Source organism: Gouania willdenowi, chromosome 22 (assembly GCF_900634775.1).
Source record: "Gouania willdenowi chromosome 22, fGouWil2.1, whole genome shotgun sequence".
Taxonomy (NCBI): Eukaryota; Metazoa; Chordata; class Actinopteri; order Blenniiformes; family Gobiesocidae; genus Gouania; species Gouania willdenowi.
The window spans coordinates 24,100,140-24,115,365 of NC_041065.1; the positions used below are offsets into that span (position 1 = coordinate 24,100,140).

Below are 15,226 nucleotides of genomic sequence, written 5' to 3' on the forward strand. Positions count from 1 at the left end.
TATATACAAGTGCTGCAGGTAATATTCTCTGAGGTGGTGAAAGTCCTTATTTGTCAATGACCATAAAAGAAAAATGTTTCTTATATATTTGGTTGAATTATTAGTACATATACATTATTTACAACTGTGCAAATATAAATCAAAAATCGATATTACTGCTGGTAAAATATAGTAAATTATAAATGGACGTTATAAAGCGCTTTATCCCGACACTGAAGTAGTCTCAAAGCGCTTTACATATCAGCTCATTCACCCGTTCACACAGAGCTGCCATGCAAGGCGCTAGTTGACCAACTTAGGGTTCAGTGTCTTGCCCAAGGAGACTTTGACACATAATCAGGTACTGGGATTGAATCCCTAACCTCTCGATCAGAAGACGACCCTCCACCACCTGAGCCACATAAACTTCTAATAAAATTAGTTTAACACGCTTATAAGATCAAATTAATTGCAGAGGAAACTTGAGGAACCAGAGAAAACACATGCAAGAAAAGGACAGAAGTGAATCCTTAATACAACATATTGTTAACCGGAAGCTACATCCTCGATGCTAAGGAAGTTAGCAATGTGGAATAAAGATGCTCAGGACAGTGTTATCATTGAAATAGTGTCCATTTCAACTGGTGAACTAATATTGATTTCAGTTTACTATGGAAACTGAAGATATTGATTGTGGTCGGTCACAATTTTAATTGATGCCAAATGAACTCGGAACACCGGTGTTTTGGTCCTGCTGGTTACTGTGGTAACTGAGCAGTCAAAAATATTTAATACTGATGCTACAAATTATAAAAACATACATACATACATAAACACTTTAAAACACATGTAAAACTCAATGCAAATCTGATAAAATAGAGCTTTATTTGTCCCTCAGAGGGGACATTTGTTTAGTAAGAATAAAGGATAGTAACACTAGTAAATGAAACATCTATAACAAGGATATATACACAATAACAGGGTGAACTATATATATATAATATAAATATTATTATATATTTGTGTGTATGTGTCTATGCCTGTGTGTGATAATTGGGGGTCCTGTTTGTTGTAAATGTTATTTTGTGTATTATAGTTGTAGTTTTGGAAATTTCATTATTTTTCCTCTATTTTTGGTTTATTTCGTGTCATGTGTTTTTTTTAGTTAAATTTGTGTATTTTTATGTCATTTAAAAAAAAAAAAAAAAAAACAGTTTTTATTTTTTCATTTTGTGTGATTTTTGGTTAGTTCTGTGTATGTTTTAGCTGCTTTTATATATTTTTCCATTTCGGCCCACGGTAACTCTTTGATGATTAATATTCAGGGTGCCCCTGAGAGTTTTTCCTTCTTAAAAGGGGGGTGCAGCAGAAACAGTTTGTGAACCACTGTTCTAAGGTGGGGTGTCTGTAAATCAAAGTAATTAAAGTTTATTAAAAAGTCATGATCAAAGGAGTGATCACAATGAACCCCTCTGCGCAGAGAAGATGCCTATAACTTAATGCCTCATGAAGAGCAGGACAACAACAAATATACACAGAAAAACAAAAAATACACAAAATTATGACAAAAATGATTATCATTGAAATTGTGTCCATTTCAAGTGGTGAACTAATTGATTTCAGGTTACTATGGAAACTGAAGATATTGAAGTCATTATGCATATCTTTATTTCATGTTGTGTATTTTTATTTTTGTTCTGTGTGTTTTGGGAGTAGTCAGTCTTGTGCATCTTTGTTGTCAATTTGTATACTTTTCTATTATTTCATATGTTTTTGTTGTCACATTGTATATTTGTCCTTTATTTTTCATTTAATTGTTGTAATTTTGGATATGTTTTTCTATCATTTTATCAGTTTTTGTTGTCATATTGTTAATTTTTCAATTATTTTGTGCTTTGTTTTCATTTTTGTGTACCTTTTTTATTTAAAAGAAATATAAATATTTTCTGTATTTATCCTGGGTGTCTGTAATGTTCTATAACAAATGTCACATTTATTACATCACAAGCAAATTCTCTAAGAATAATCCAGAATATTGATTTTTTTTTTTAAATTTAGTAAATAAACCCCATTTCCCTCTATCCTGTTCAAATGTGTCAAACCACAATAATTTAGAGGAAATAACGTTATTAAAGGAAGTTACACGGGAATGTTAAATGACATTTTTTCATAATTGTGAAAGATAGAGATCAATTGTCTTGTAGCAGAAATTGTTTTTTGAAATGATCTTAAAAGCTTTGCATCCTCAGTGAAAGGATCGTTTGTTTTGCACTTGTAGATATTTATTGTGAACTCATTTGTTTTTTGTTCAGTCAACCTTTGCACATTTAGATTTTTTTTCAATATTTAATATTTACATTTAATATGTAGATTTAACATTTATACATACATTATATTTTTATGAGAAATGCAAAAGATTTAAATGTAAGATTTAGATTTACATTTAAATTCAGATTTAGCATTTAGGTTTAACATTTATATTGAAATGTAGCATTTAAATTTAGATTTAATATTTTGATTTAATACTGACATATTTTTACAGGAAAAGTAAAGTTCACAAACACTGCTGGAAATCTGGTCAAAGGCAATATAAATCAATGTTTTTTAAGTATGGTTTGTTGCTAAACTTGCTGTTTATTTTAGTAAAATCTTTACTTTTTTGTCTGTCTGTTTTTTTTTTTTTTAGTTATGTTCATTTACAAATTTTTTCCTACTTTTTCTATCTGGAGATACGTGTTCTTTGTGGATTTTTGCAAGACGGAAATATGTGAAATACATTTGATATTTGTACTTTTGAAGTACGGTGTTGAACTGCTGAAGTCAGCATCTAATTTTAAAATCCAAATTAAAAAAACTGAGAGGGATACTTTTCATTATTTTATTTTTTTTATGTAAAGACCATTGAATTCCCTACACAAATACATCTGCCTTGCTTTGCTTTAAGGAAGTTTTATTGTGGTGGGAGAATCTGGAAAAAACAACTCAGTCTGCAGTGGATCTTCTCACATTTTGCGCCGAGCTAAACAGCTGAAGAGGTTTTTTCAAGTAAAACCAGTTTTCACTCCATCTCCCCGTCCTTCGTCTTCTTCTTCTTTGTCCTGTTCCTTCTCTTTCTTGGCTTTCCACTTGTGGCGGTGAGCACTTTTAGTTCAGCGTTTTCCTTCACTAGAAGCTCCATTTCTTGTGTTTTTTTCTCCTTTTCCTCGATCAGAGTGAGATGTTGGGTCTGAAGAACTCCATACTGAGTGTCCCACTCAGCGTCTTTGTTCCCCAAGGTGGAAATCTGTGTCAGGAGCTCACAGTTCTCATTCGTCAGGGCTGTAACTTGTTTTTTTGTTTCCTGGCGTTCGTCAGTGAGCTTTTCCTCATATTCCTTCTGAAGGTCGATCATTGTATCCACTGTGTCCTCCTCCAGAGGAGGAGACAGTGGAACGATCCCATTGTGGTGTTGAACATCCATTAAAGAGAGGATCTCCTCATCTTTCTTTTCCAGCTCAGTGTCCGTTGTCTTCTCTCTTTCTGCTCCATTCAGAGACACATTATCATCAAAGACGCAGTTTAATGCATTCCTAATGTGCTCCAGTCTCCTCTTTCCCTGTTGGAGAGTTTTCTTTAAAGAGAGGATCTCCTGATCTTTCTTCTCCATCTCAATAATTGTCTCCTTCACCCATTCTGCTTCCATCAGGGACACAGTATCCTGATGGTCGCGGTTGAGCCTACACACTTCACGCTCCATGTTCTCCACTCTACTGTTGGCCTGCTGGAGAGTTTTCTTTAAAGAGAGGATCTCCTCATCTTTCTTCTCCAGCTCAGTGTTCATCTTCTTCTCCCATTCTGCTTCCATCTGGGACACAGTATCCTGATGGTCGCGGTTGAGCCTACACACTTCATTCTTCATGTTCTCTACTCCACTGTCGGCATGTTGGAGAGTTTTCGTTAAAGAGAGGATCTCCTCATCTTTCTTCTCCAGCTCAGTGTTCATCTTCTTCTCCCATTCTGCTTCCATCTGGGACACAGTATCCTGATGGTCGCGGTTGAGCCTACACACTTCATTCTTCATGTTCTCTACTCCACTGTCGGCATGTTGGAGAGTTTTCGTTAAAGAGAGGATCTCCTCATCTTTCTTCTCCATCTCAATAATTGTCTCCTTCACCCATTCTGCTTCCATCAGGGACACAGTATCCTGATGGTAGCTGTTGAGCCTACACACTTCACGCTCCATGTTCTCCACTCTACTGTTGGCCTGCTGGAGAGTTTTCTTTAAAGAGAGGATCTCCTCATCTTTCTTCTCCAGTTCAGTGTTTATCTTCTTCTCCCATTCTGCTTCCATCTGGGACACAGTATCCTGATGGTCACGGTTGAGCCTACACACTTCATTCTTCATGTTCTCCACTACACTGTCGGCATGTTGGAGAGTTTTCTTTAAAGAGAGGATCTCCTCATCTTTCTTCTCCAGTTCAGTGTTTATCTTCTTCTCCCATTCTGCTTCCATCTGGGACACAGTATCCTGATGGTCACGGTTGAGCCTACACACTTCATTCTTCATGTTCTCCACTACACTGTCGGCATGTTGGAGAGTTTTCTTTAAAGAGAGGATCTCCTCATCTTTCTTCTCCAGCTCAGTGTTCATCGTCTTCTCCCATTTTGCTTCTATCTGGGACACAGTATCTTGATGGTCCTGGTTGAGCTTATGCACTCTATGCTCAATGTGCTCCAGGTCACTGTCGGCCTGTTGGAGAGTTTTCTTTAAAGAGAGGTTCTCCTCATCTTTCTTCTCCAGCTCAGTGCTCATCTTCTTCTCCCATTCTGCTTCCATCTGGGACACAGTATCCTGATGGTCACGGTTGAGCCTACACACTTCATTCTTCATGTTCTCCACTACACTGTCGGCCTGTTGGAGAGTTTTCTTTAAAGCGAGGATCTCCTCATCTTTCTTCTCCAGCTCAGTGCTCATCTTCTTCTCCCATGGTCTCATCCGAGACACAGTACCATCTAAGATGCTGTTGAACTCACACCAAATTTCGCTCATTGAGCTGCTAGACCCGTTCTTCCCTTTTTCCTTCTTACTGCAGACCCCCTGCATTCCACCTCTCTCTTCGACCATGTCATCCATGATTCTGATCCAGTCTCCAAACTTTCCTCTTTAAGAATACTTCTACCAGTCCTTTGTGCAGTCAAGCAGAAAATATGATAAACACTCAATTTGCTGTTGGGTCCTTCCACAAGAATCGCTCCCTTCCTGTTAAAGGATATAAACTCAATGCAGTTTAACTTGTAATGGTTCTATTCTCACCGATTATCAAAGTCACACTGAGCAGGCTCCGATATTTTAGAGCAGTTATGACTCAAATTACCTTTGATGTTTTTAGAACACAAATGTCAGAGGCAGAATGTTCCAAATGTTCCACATGAACAGGGGGATAAAATAAAAGGTTAAGGAGGACCGTACCATTATATGTACCATTACATTTATTCATGTATAACAGAAGAAGTTGCTGCTTTGTGTGATTTTATTTTAAGTCACTAAATTTTGACTTATTTTCTCGTGGTTTACAGTCAGTTTCACAAAATTTAGCACAGACTCAGATAAAGCAACACACAAAAAATCATTAAAATGAGAAAGTCTGCACTCGTCTGTTTAACAATGAGAAGAAAAGCCATATTTTTTGTATTTATATAAAAAAAGAATAGGGCCAAGGTCCCTGCTGTAATACAAGTTGCCTATGTTTGTTTTAAGTGGTTAAAAACTGACATTTTCCTTAATATGATACAAATGTTATAATAAAAACTTTTTACAGTAAAAAAAAAAACAACAAACATTTCTGCCTCAATATCAACTATAGTGAGTTATGGCGTCCTCTGCTATCCACTCCATCAAGCTCCATTAAGGAATAACATACACCCATACAATCACCTCTGTTCACACATGCTCTGTGGCCTTATTGAAGGTTTACAAGGAAGGACAATTGACTGGAGGCTTCTTGATGTATTGTTCCCGGCACCCTCACACACGTTTGCCTCTTTTCGCCATTCTCAGGGTGCTGTGCTCTTAGTCTCTGGCTAGAGGTAATTTCCATTTCACTTTTATTATGCTAATATGTAGCTGGTTGGAGAAGAGGCTCCAGAGTGAGGAGCACACTGTTTTACCCTTTCTGGGAGACAAGATAGGAGAAACAAGGGGGGGAAAAACCAGCAGTGATTCACCTGATTCACCTCAGAGACACACATACTGTATGCAGGAATTAGCAGCTAAGGAAACAGGGATCACACAGACCCTTATGCACATGCACGTGCACACACACACGCCACAAAAGGGTAAATATTTGGAATAAATTCAATCTGATTTTGTATCCCAGCAGCGAAGCGGTGGAGCAGTTAGCTCATCTGCAGTTCTGCATATCTCCTGGATTGAATGCTTGGGTCCTTTTAGTGTGGAGTTTACATCACAAGTACGCCCCAGTTACCCTGCAAAGAAATAATTAGAAGAAGAAGAAGAATGAACAAACAAGTAATTACATCCTCAACATATCCAACTAAGAGATTATCAACTGCTTGATTGCAAATAATGACTTTGCTTTCCCATTTGGCCTTTAAATCACCTAAAGTATTTTTTTCTAACAACTTAATTACCTTTAGTTGTTTCTGTGGCTATTCCATCCGTTTCCATCAACGATAACAGAGCTAATGTATAACCCCACACACAGGTGTGTTCATCTAGCTTTCCCCTTAACTGAGATTTATTAACATCATCAAATGCGATTCATTGCATTTAAAACTCTCCTGGATTCTACTCAAGAAGCCATCCATTGCCATCTAAGGGAATTTTTTAAACAAGTGGTCAAATGAGTTGGAGCCAGATGTTAAGGGTTTAAAATGTATTTTTAATAGAAAATGCTCTTGGCATCTAATGCAGGAAGTTTCTAGAGTTAGAGTTAGAGTTAGGAATGGCTTTACTGCATTCTTCTATTTAAAAACCTTTGCATCCTAAAAACCAAATTAGACTAATGTGAGCAAAACAGAAACAAACTCAGTTGTATGCGTAAACTTTACACCCTCTTTTTTTTTGCTGCAAATGTTTAAATCAATGGTCCACATATTTTTTTCAATTTTTTGGGATTCCTCATTTAGTTTATTATTTCAAAGTGTGAGGGTTGGAAAACTAAAACCTTCCCCTAGAACAAGATTGATATTGTGACTAATATGATTATAGAGTAAATGATTTGAAAATATTTTACTGCTAGCCTTTAAGGCAAATACAAGTAAACAAATACATCATCATAACAGCCATCTTGAAGACTCTACATAAAGATTTTTTCGGCATCATTAATTCTGTTTATAATTGGTCGGCAGAGCGTCAAAGGAATGGTTAAATGGAACAAATTAACCAATGCACATGGCATGTTGTGGTTTAGTTTTGTTTTGGACTGAGTATTTCTCTTTCTTTTTTTCTTTTTTTTTCTCCAAATTTTATGAAGAGCTAATGAGAAAAGAAGACTATTCCCTGAATTGCAGCTATAATTCTTCCTCACGTCACGGTTTTTTTTTTTTTAAACCGCAAACTAAATTGAGCAAGGAATTCACCTCGAATGCTGAGGCATAATGGCTTTGTTTGCCTTGAATACATTTCATTTGTTATACAAAGAATAGCTTTAGATAAGGTGGCCAACTCATGATCACACATGGAAATCTTTGCAACACGTTTCAATCCTAAGCAAACCTCTTAATGTGGGTTAAAAAATGTTGCACAGAAAACTTCATTAACACCAAGCAAAGTGTGTGGCAGACCTGTTGTTTGGAGCAATATTGATTTGATTTTTTTCTTTTTTTTATTTGATTTATTTATTTTTGAACATGTAAAAACAAAAAACTATAAATATAAAATAAAAGGAATGTCACAAGAAAAAGTTGATTTCTAAAACAAGTCATAAACACAAAGAAGATTTCAATAGAACATTTACACGTTCAAAAAAGGAGTAGGAAGAAGTCTGACTTATTTAATCCTAGTTCTACCCTCTTAGCTTAGAGCATAACGTTTAACCTTTGTTTAGCAGGTGTAACATCCATTACTTTAGCCAAATCCTTTGTTGTTTTCTCTGAAACTCTTTATGTAACCAAATAAAAGTCTCATGAACCGTGAATTAGGGGTGTCCCGATCCGACATCGATATCGATATCGGTCCGATATTAGCCTGAAAACGAATATCAGATTCAAATTCCCAGATTTTGCGATTTTTATTTTATTTATTTTTTTCTAAATTCATTTATTTTTTTATTTCATTCATTTGCAGAATACTGTAGATATTATTTTGAAGGTTAAAATGTATGTAACCAATCTGTTAATAAATGGGTCAGTTTTTCTCATCCCTACTGTTGTTGTTCTCTCAGTAACATCACTTGATCAAGCCTTTTCTAACATTCCACACTGCAAAGTAACTAATTATAATTTTTTTTATTAAATAATTTTTTTTTTTTAATTAAAAGAAAACAACAAAAAAAAACAAGCATGTATGTACAGTATATGCATATGCAAGGCTGCAACATCGGTATTATATCGGAAATAAAAAAGTTGTATCGGGACATCATTTCCGTGAATAAAACATTTCTGTTTTTCAAAGAGGGATTTTAAAATACATGAAATGATGTAGAAACACTTCATACCCATATAGGTGTAAACATCAATAAATACTGAATGATTTTAAAATATAACTGCTAAAGTGTTTGATAATGAAAAGTGTTCTGGCTGTGTGGGCGTGTGAAAGATTGCTCATTAGTTTGGAAGAGGTTTGTACTTCCTCCGTTCTCATTGGCCTGCAGACTTCCTGTTGGCTCCCCCCACTCATCTAGCAGAGCTCATACATCCCCCTGCTTCGATTGACTGCCTGGTGTCACACAGTCTTTGACCAACCAACAGATCCTATACATCAAACTGACACATAGGCTTTAAAAGTGCAATCAACTGATTGCTCCCCTTTTAAGGAAATCAATGGCGCCTAAATTACCCACTTTCTTATAGTTCTAATCTTCACTATCTCCTTCTTTGTGTATCTATACTGTTAGAAACCAATACAGACCAGTTTCTCCTATTGATTTATGTATGATGAAGCCTTGAGTTTCACCCATACATGAGTTGTCCAAACAAATGTGTCTTCCTAACAACAGGGGAAAGACTATTGATATCCTCTTTACTATTCTTTAAACAAGTGGCTTTTTTCTCGCTTCATTGGAAGTATGTCCTTCCTGAGTGAGCTTGCAATCTGTGCATTCTTTTTTTTTTCAGAATATACAAAGAAAGGGATTTTCATTGTTAATACACACTGGATTACATCTGCTTTACGAGCAGAGCCTTGACTGTCTTTGTTATGTCGCTCCTTCTGCTCAGTTGAACCCCTGCACCTGAAGGAGCCATCTATCTTTCCATTCTGTTCCATGCTTCACACTCAAGGTCATGCACACACTGTATATTTAATTCCAGTGCTCAAACATTAGATGTTCAAACAAAGGAGTGCAATATGAAGTGGGGACCCCTTTTGTGTTGGCTTATTGTGTGCCGGCATGTTTGAAGGCTCATTGAAAAATGTCTGAGGCTCTTTGGTCGATACAAGAATGAAGGTGTTTATTCTCTACCGATACCTTACAGACGGATCAAACAACTATAATAATTCTCTAGCGGTTTATGCAGGGGATTTTAGTTCTTATTATTCTTATTCTTATTACAAAAAACTAATCACTTTTTTGAGGGCCTAAACACGTTCAAAAACTCATGAAAATTTGAATGCATATTAGGACTGTTGAAAATTTTTATATTGTGGGGTAATTGCACATGTACATAGCAAAATGACTCAATAGCGCCCCCTTGAAAATTGTATTGGCTGTTAGCTTAGACTGATGACAATATCACTGTAGCTCGATGATGTCAGAATTATTCAGTGTACTGAATAACTATTACTTCAGTACACTGAGGACTTCCACTATCGTAACAGGGTTCTCACCAGGAAGTTTTCACAGCATAGGGGGTTTGCGTGTCGCGTGATTGAGCGCAAAACCTATGGTCGTTATTAAGAGTTTATCAAAAAAATGAGTTATGGTTTAACCCAATCGTCATTCATAGTCATAGCGCCACCTATAGGTTAAAGGAAATCATAGGCATTATATTTGCATGGAACATTGCAGGAATGTGTGTGATAAAATCCTTAAAAATGGTCCACTCCGTCTCAACTCTTTAAAATTCCTGCCACACTCCGACATGTAACACACCTCAACGTGCGCCACGTCCCCACATGCGTGTGTTTGCTTGGGGCCCTTTCAATTCTCCTTGCAGCTTTAATATTTCATTTGCTAAATATTAAATACATTTTTACCACTTTATGTTATTATTAAGCATTTTCAGTATCTCATTTTAATGATTGGCATAATAAAAAATGTGTAGTTACACAGAAGAACCTTCCAGCTCAACCATGTGCCTTTACACATTTAAACCTTTTCAAATCTCATACACATTTCATGCTTTTAATATTTTGATAAATGAATGGGTCTTTTTTTTTCTTATTTCTTTTTTTGTCTTTATTACAACATTAAGGTTTTAATCGTAAATGGCTGTAGAAATATAAGAAGAACGCGCAAGCATTCCTGTAAATTATTTTCTTCTTAACCACAGGCCGCTGTAGACTTGATAAACTTTTGCTGTATTAACCTCTGCTGCTCTTCATTGATCTATTAAACTGTTATCAAACTCAACTTGCTGATATCTTCAAAAACGTTGTATAGCAGACCATGTTTTACACGCGAGTAGTGAAATAAACCAAAGTTGCGGTCCAGAATAGAAAAGAAAAATTGTTTTATATCCCAAGAAAGAGTAATATTAATGATAATAAATTAAGACATAGATCAGATTTTTGTCTTACATTTTCACATGCAGTTATGGGCCAATGAAATAGTTGAAGTATTTTTTCTATATTTCAAGAGACTACCACCCAAGAACCAATGCATATATGTGACTAATCATTGGTGATTTGAACAGTCTATGTACATAGCTCAAAATGATCAAATTACATGGAGCTGAGGCATATGCAAATTTTTTTTTACTGAAAGCCGAAAGATGTTCGAGCCCAAAATCCCCACAGTTTTACCATTGAAAAAAATCCCTTGGGTTCGGACAGATAGTGATAGTGTCGTTGTTTGCGTGCAGTGTTCTTCGTTTTCCGCTGCAGCAGTCACAGCTGATCCGCAGTGGATGTAGAATGAAGCAGAGGACAATTTTAAAGGAATACTGATTGTGTATGCAGACAGTCGTTGACCTGTAACTTCAGGATAAGGATTGGCCCTAAGAGCTGGGTCGGTTGGGCTGGTGCGTGAAGTGGGGCTGGGTTTGCGCCACGGCTGGAGGAGCAGCCGCCGCCACCAGAGGTCCGACGCTCGGCCCTCCTCGCTGAGTCGGTGGCGCTCCCCTCCTACTCCCTGGCCTTGCTGCTGTCGTCGGCCCCTTTCGCCGGGATCGGGGCGGACAAGGAACGGGCGACCTGGCGTGCCTAAATTCCCAGTGCCTTTACCATGGAAATTTGGGGTCCAATGCCAACAATCTCAAATAAAGATATATATAAAAATGAATGATTAATTAGTATTTTTTTATCTGTCTCTCTAGCTAATCTGAAGGAGCTGATCTCTCAGACGATGATCAGCTGGGCCCAGGAGTGTCACATACAGGATCCAGAGCTGGTTCGTAAGATGTTTAGTCTTCTGAGGAGGCAGTACGACAGCATTGGTGAGCTTCTGCGGGCAATGAGGAAGACGTACACCATCAGTGCTGTCTCGGTCCAGGACACCATCAACCTTCTGGCATCCCTCGGTCAGATCAGATCCTTGCTGTCTGTTCGTATGGGAAAGGAAGAGGAGAAGCTCATGATTAATGGACTGAGGTGGGGTATTGTTACCTCAGAAATGCTGGAAGGTAGAGGATGATACTGTTGATATTCCCTCTCATTTTTTTTAATTTTTCAGTGACATCATGAACAACAAGGTGTTCTACCAGCACCCAAACCTAATGAGAATACTGGGAATGCATGAAACTGTCATGGAAGTCATGGTCAACGTGCTCGGAGGAGACAAATCCCAGGTATAACAGCTTCATCTGCATTCTCTCCTTTAAACAGCAGTCTACAGATTTCATACCCCCTAAATGAAGTTTTCCTTAATGGTTTTCATTTGAGTTCAGTACAGCATTTTATAATTTGTGTGAAGGAATGAAAATGTTTTTCTGACAGCAAAAAACCACAGAGGGAATAATGTGTCAAACGGTCTGTCAGCGTGTGAAGATAATGACCTTTTAGGCATTCATTAAAAATAAAGACTTGCATGAAAATAAAAAGTACTTTAGAGTGAAATAATTACACTCATTTTCATGGCATTAAAGCTTCCAAACCCCTCAGCTAACTAGAAAGTGATGTCTGGCAAATAGACCCATCATTTTTAAAGGTTGAAAACGTCCACCTGACAGTTGTCACTTTAAGTGTGGTATCTGTTTGGTTTCCCACAGGAAATTGCTTTTCCCAAGATGGTTGCAAGTTGTTGTCGTTTCTTGTGCTACTTTTGCCGGATCAGCCGTCAGAACCAGAAAGCCATGTTCGACCACCTCAGCTACCTGCTGGAGAATAGCAGTGTGGGTTTAGGTGAGCATAGCCCTGATACATTGTTTTATTGGGTCGAATCAACACTAATATGTTTGACGTGAAGATACAAAAGGTATTTTACAGAAACTCTGGTTACAATGTATTTTCTGTACAGTTAAGAAATGACACATGATGCATGATTATGCACTCAGTACAAGTAATATGTGAAAAAAAAAAAAACAACTTAATTTTTGTTTCTTTTCACCTGTGTGTTGTATTATAGCTTCACCAGCGATGAGAGGCTCCACCCCTTTAGATGTGGCTGCATCTTCAGTGATGGACAATAACGGTCTGGCTCTTGCTTTGGAAGAACCTGATCTTGACAAGGTAGGACATCCTAGTCTAGATGCTGCCAGTGTTATACCAGCCTCGTGAAATATAATTATTATTTCCAGCCCCACATTTTTTGATTTATTAAGTAATGTATTGTGTCTGTAGGTGGTGACCTATCTGGCTGGGTGTGGACTTCAGGGTTGCCCAATGCTTCTGGCTAAAGGTTATCCAGACATCGGGTGGAATCCTATTGAGGGCGAGCGTTACTTGTCTTTTTTGCGCTTTGCAGTTTTTGTCAATGGTAAATGATCTTTGTAATACTTGTACCCTAATAAACGTGCATTGAATGAATGAAAGTCTGACCTGATTTCAGGCCACAGCTTAAAGGAAGTGTCCAGACTTTCTTGTGTGTTTCCAGATATTGTTGGTGATAATGAATGTATATTTTCCAGGGGAAAGTGTAGAAGAAAATTCCAGCGTTGTGGTGAAACTGCTGATCCGACGTCCTGAGTGTTTTGGACCGGCCTTGAGGGGAGAGGGAGGGAATGGGCTGCTGGCAGCCATGAAGGAGGCCATAAAGATCTCAGAGACGCCTGCTCTGGACCTCCCGAGCTCAGTCCAGGGACTCAGCTCAGACGTGTACGCTACAAAAATGTATACATATATATCCATTTATGCTAAATACCCTAGCACGAATATTATTGGACTGAGAAACCTGGAGAAAATCCATGCAAACCCAAGCAAAACATAAAATCTCTGCATGTATATCTGGGCATGACCACCAGGGTGTGACCTTTCACCTGTGAGGGAGGATAGTTCACTACCACACTAATGAGCAGCCCGATGTTAATGATTTCATTTCGAAAAAAATGACGTGTTGCTTCTTTCTACGCTAACCTTTAGCTCTGCTGATGGAGATGATGAAGAGGAGGTAGTGCACATGGGAAACGCAATCCTGTCATTCTACTCGGCTCTCATCGACCTATTGGGCCGGTGTGCTCCTGAGATGCATGTAAGTTTTTTCTGTTTTGTTTTGTTATTACACTCACACCTTGATTAGATTTTTTACTTTGTTACTATTCTTTTTTTTTTTTTTAAAGCTTATCAATAAGGGAAAAGGCGAAGCTCTCCGTATTCGTGCCATTCTGCGTTCTCTGGTTCCTACCGAGGACCTTGTGGGAATCATCAGTATACCGTTGAAAATGCCAGTTATCAACAAAGGTAAATCCTGGGATTTTTGCCTTTTAAAAACCGTCAGAGGAGCTACTTTTTCACTGACATGCTATTACAAGATACCGAAAACGGTCCCAAAAACTCTGCACATTCAGTGGAAATCAGGAATCTATTGATTGCATTTCCCTGCTCATGCCTTTTTAATCAGCACAATGCTTTACTGCACACTCCTGTAGCTCTGACTAAGCCAAATCGCTTCTGTAGCAAGTCGTCTTGCTTTATTGATCTGCATAAGCATGGCCTCTCAAATTTACTGCCGTGAACACCGTCACACAAGCTTTTTCAGCAGGCCAAGAGTGAGGACGGTGTGCCAAAACCTGCTGCGTGCTGCATAATGCATACATACGACCCTGCTAATACACTGATGTAAAAAAGTGGAAGTCCCAAAATTACAATTTCTTCTTATCACACCACAAAACAGTACAAAAAAATAGCTGAATCACATCAAACCTGTGGGTAAGAACCTCAGTGTCTGATTCAACAGTAATTTGAGTTCAGAAAATCATACCACAAAGTTAGTAGTCTTGTTTTACCACCTGAGGAATATTTCTATAGAATATGCTCTGTTTTAACTTTTAAAAAGACAGAAACTCTTTTACATTCTTTTATCTCTTCTCATTTAGATTACTGGCCTGTTTACCTGCATGAACCAAAATTCCATTAACCAAACTCTATGTATAGCTGCCTTTAGAACGTGTGTTTTCAAAAGTTGTCTATAAATTAAGTGTAGTATTATCGTTATTATTAATATTGAAAGATTCACTGATATCAACTGTATGCCACACCCAGAATGCAGTCCGCACGTCATGAAAACCTTGTTGTAATTGTTACAATCTTCTGCAGATGGGTCAATGACTGAACCCGACATGTCGGCCAGCTTCTGTCCGGACCACAAGGCGCCCATGGTGTTATTCTTAGACAGGGTGTACGGTATTGAAGATCAAGGGTTTCTGCTTCACCTGCTGGAAGTGGGTTTCCTGCCTGACCTCAGAGCATCTACTTCCCTGGATACGGTGGGTGGAGCTAAGCAGGTGCAGTGAAAGTAATGCATTTCAACGGCAAAAGATCCTGGTTTGGAGG

The 15,226-nt window shown here is 37.9% G+C and overlaps 2 protein-coding genes across 10 annotated transcripts in view; one reads left to right on the plus strand and one right to left on the minus strand.

The window, feature by feature from the left end:
* LOC114456551 (ryanodine receptor 3) overlaps window positions 1–15,226 on the plus strand; it is a 131,506-nt gene that overhangs the window by 74,867 nt on the left and 41,413 nt on the right. For all 9 annotated transcript variants that reach the window (XM_028438399.1, XM_028438402.1, XM_028438401.1 and 6 more), the window contains 9 exons: window positions 11,617–11,890; window positions 11,973–12,087; window positions 12,508–12,640; window positions 12,864–12,967; window positions 13,079–13,214; window positions 13,366–13,552; window positions 13,817–13,925; window positions 14,014–14,134; window positions 14,990–15,159. In XM_028438399.1, coding sequence (XP_028294200.1) covers window positions 11,617–11,890; window positions 11,973–12,087; window positions 12,508–12,640; window positions 12,864–12,967; window positions 13,079–13,214; window positions 13,366–13,552; window positions 13,817–13,925; window positions 14,014–14,134; window positions 14,990–15,159 — 1,349 coding nt within the window. The remainder of the gene's footprint in view (window positions 1–11,616; window positions 11,891–11,972; window positions 12,088–12,507; window positions 12,641–12,863; window positions 12,968–13,078; window positions 13,215–13,365; window positions 13,553–13,816; window positions 13,926–14,013; window positions 14,135–14,989; window positions 15,160–15,226) is intronic.
* Window positions 2,987–5,272, minus strand: LOC114456553 (girdin-like). The gene is made up of 2 exons (XM_028438408.1): window positions 4,099–5,272; window positions 2,987–3,936 (listed from the first exon to the last, which is right to left on the minus strand). The coding sequence occupies exons 1-2, from the start codon at window positions 5,090–5,092 to the stop codon at window positions 3,038–3,040; spliced, it is 1,893 nt and encodes a 630-aa protein (XP_028294209.1). The 5' UTR covers window positions 5,093–5,272; the 3' UTR covers window positions 2,987–3,037.

Bases quoted from the DNA above. Each gene is read 5' to 3' on its own strand.
- LOC114456553 (XM_028438408.1), bottom strand. From the start codon at position 5,092: ATGGATGACATGGTCGAAGAGAGAGGTGGAATGCAGGGGGTCTGCAGT. The intron at 3,937-4,098 runs ATGAGGAGATCC...TGGAGAAGAAAG, and splicing joins TATTGAGATGGAGAAGAAAG to ATGAGGAGATCCTCTCTTTA.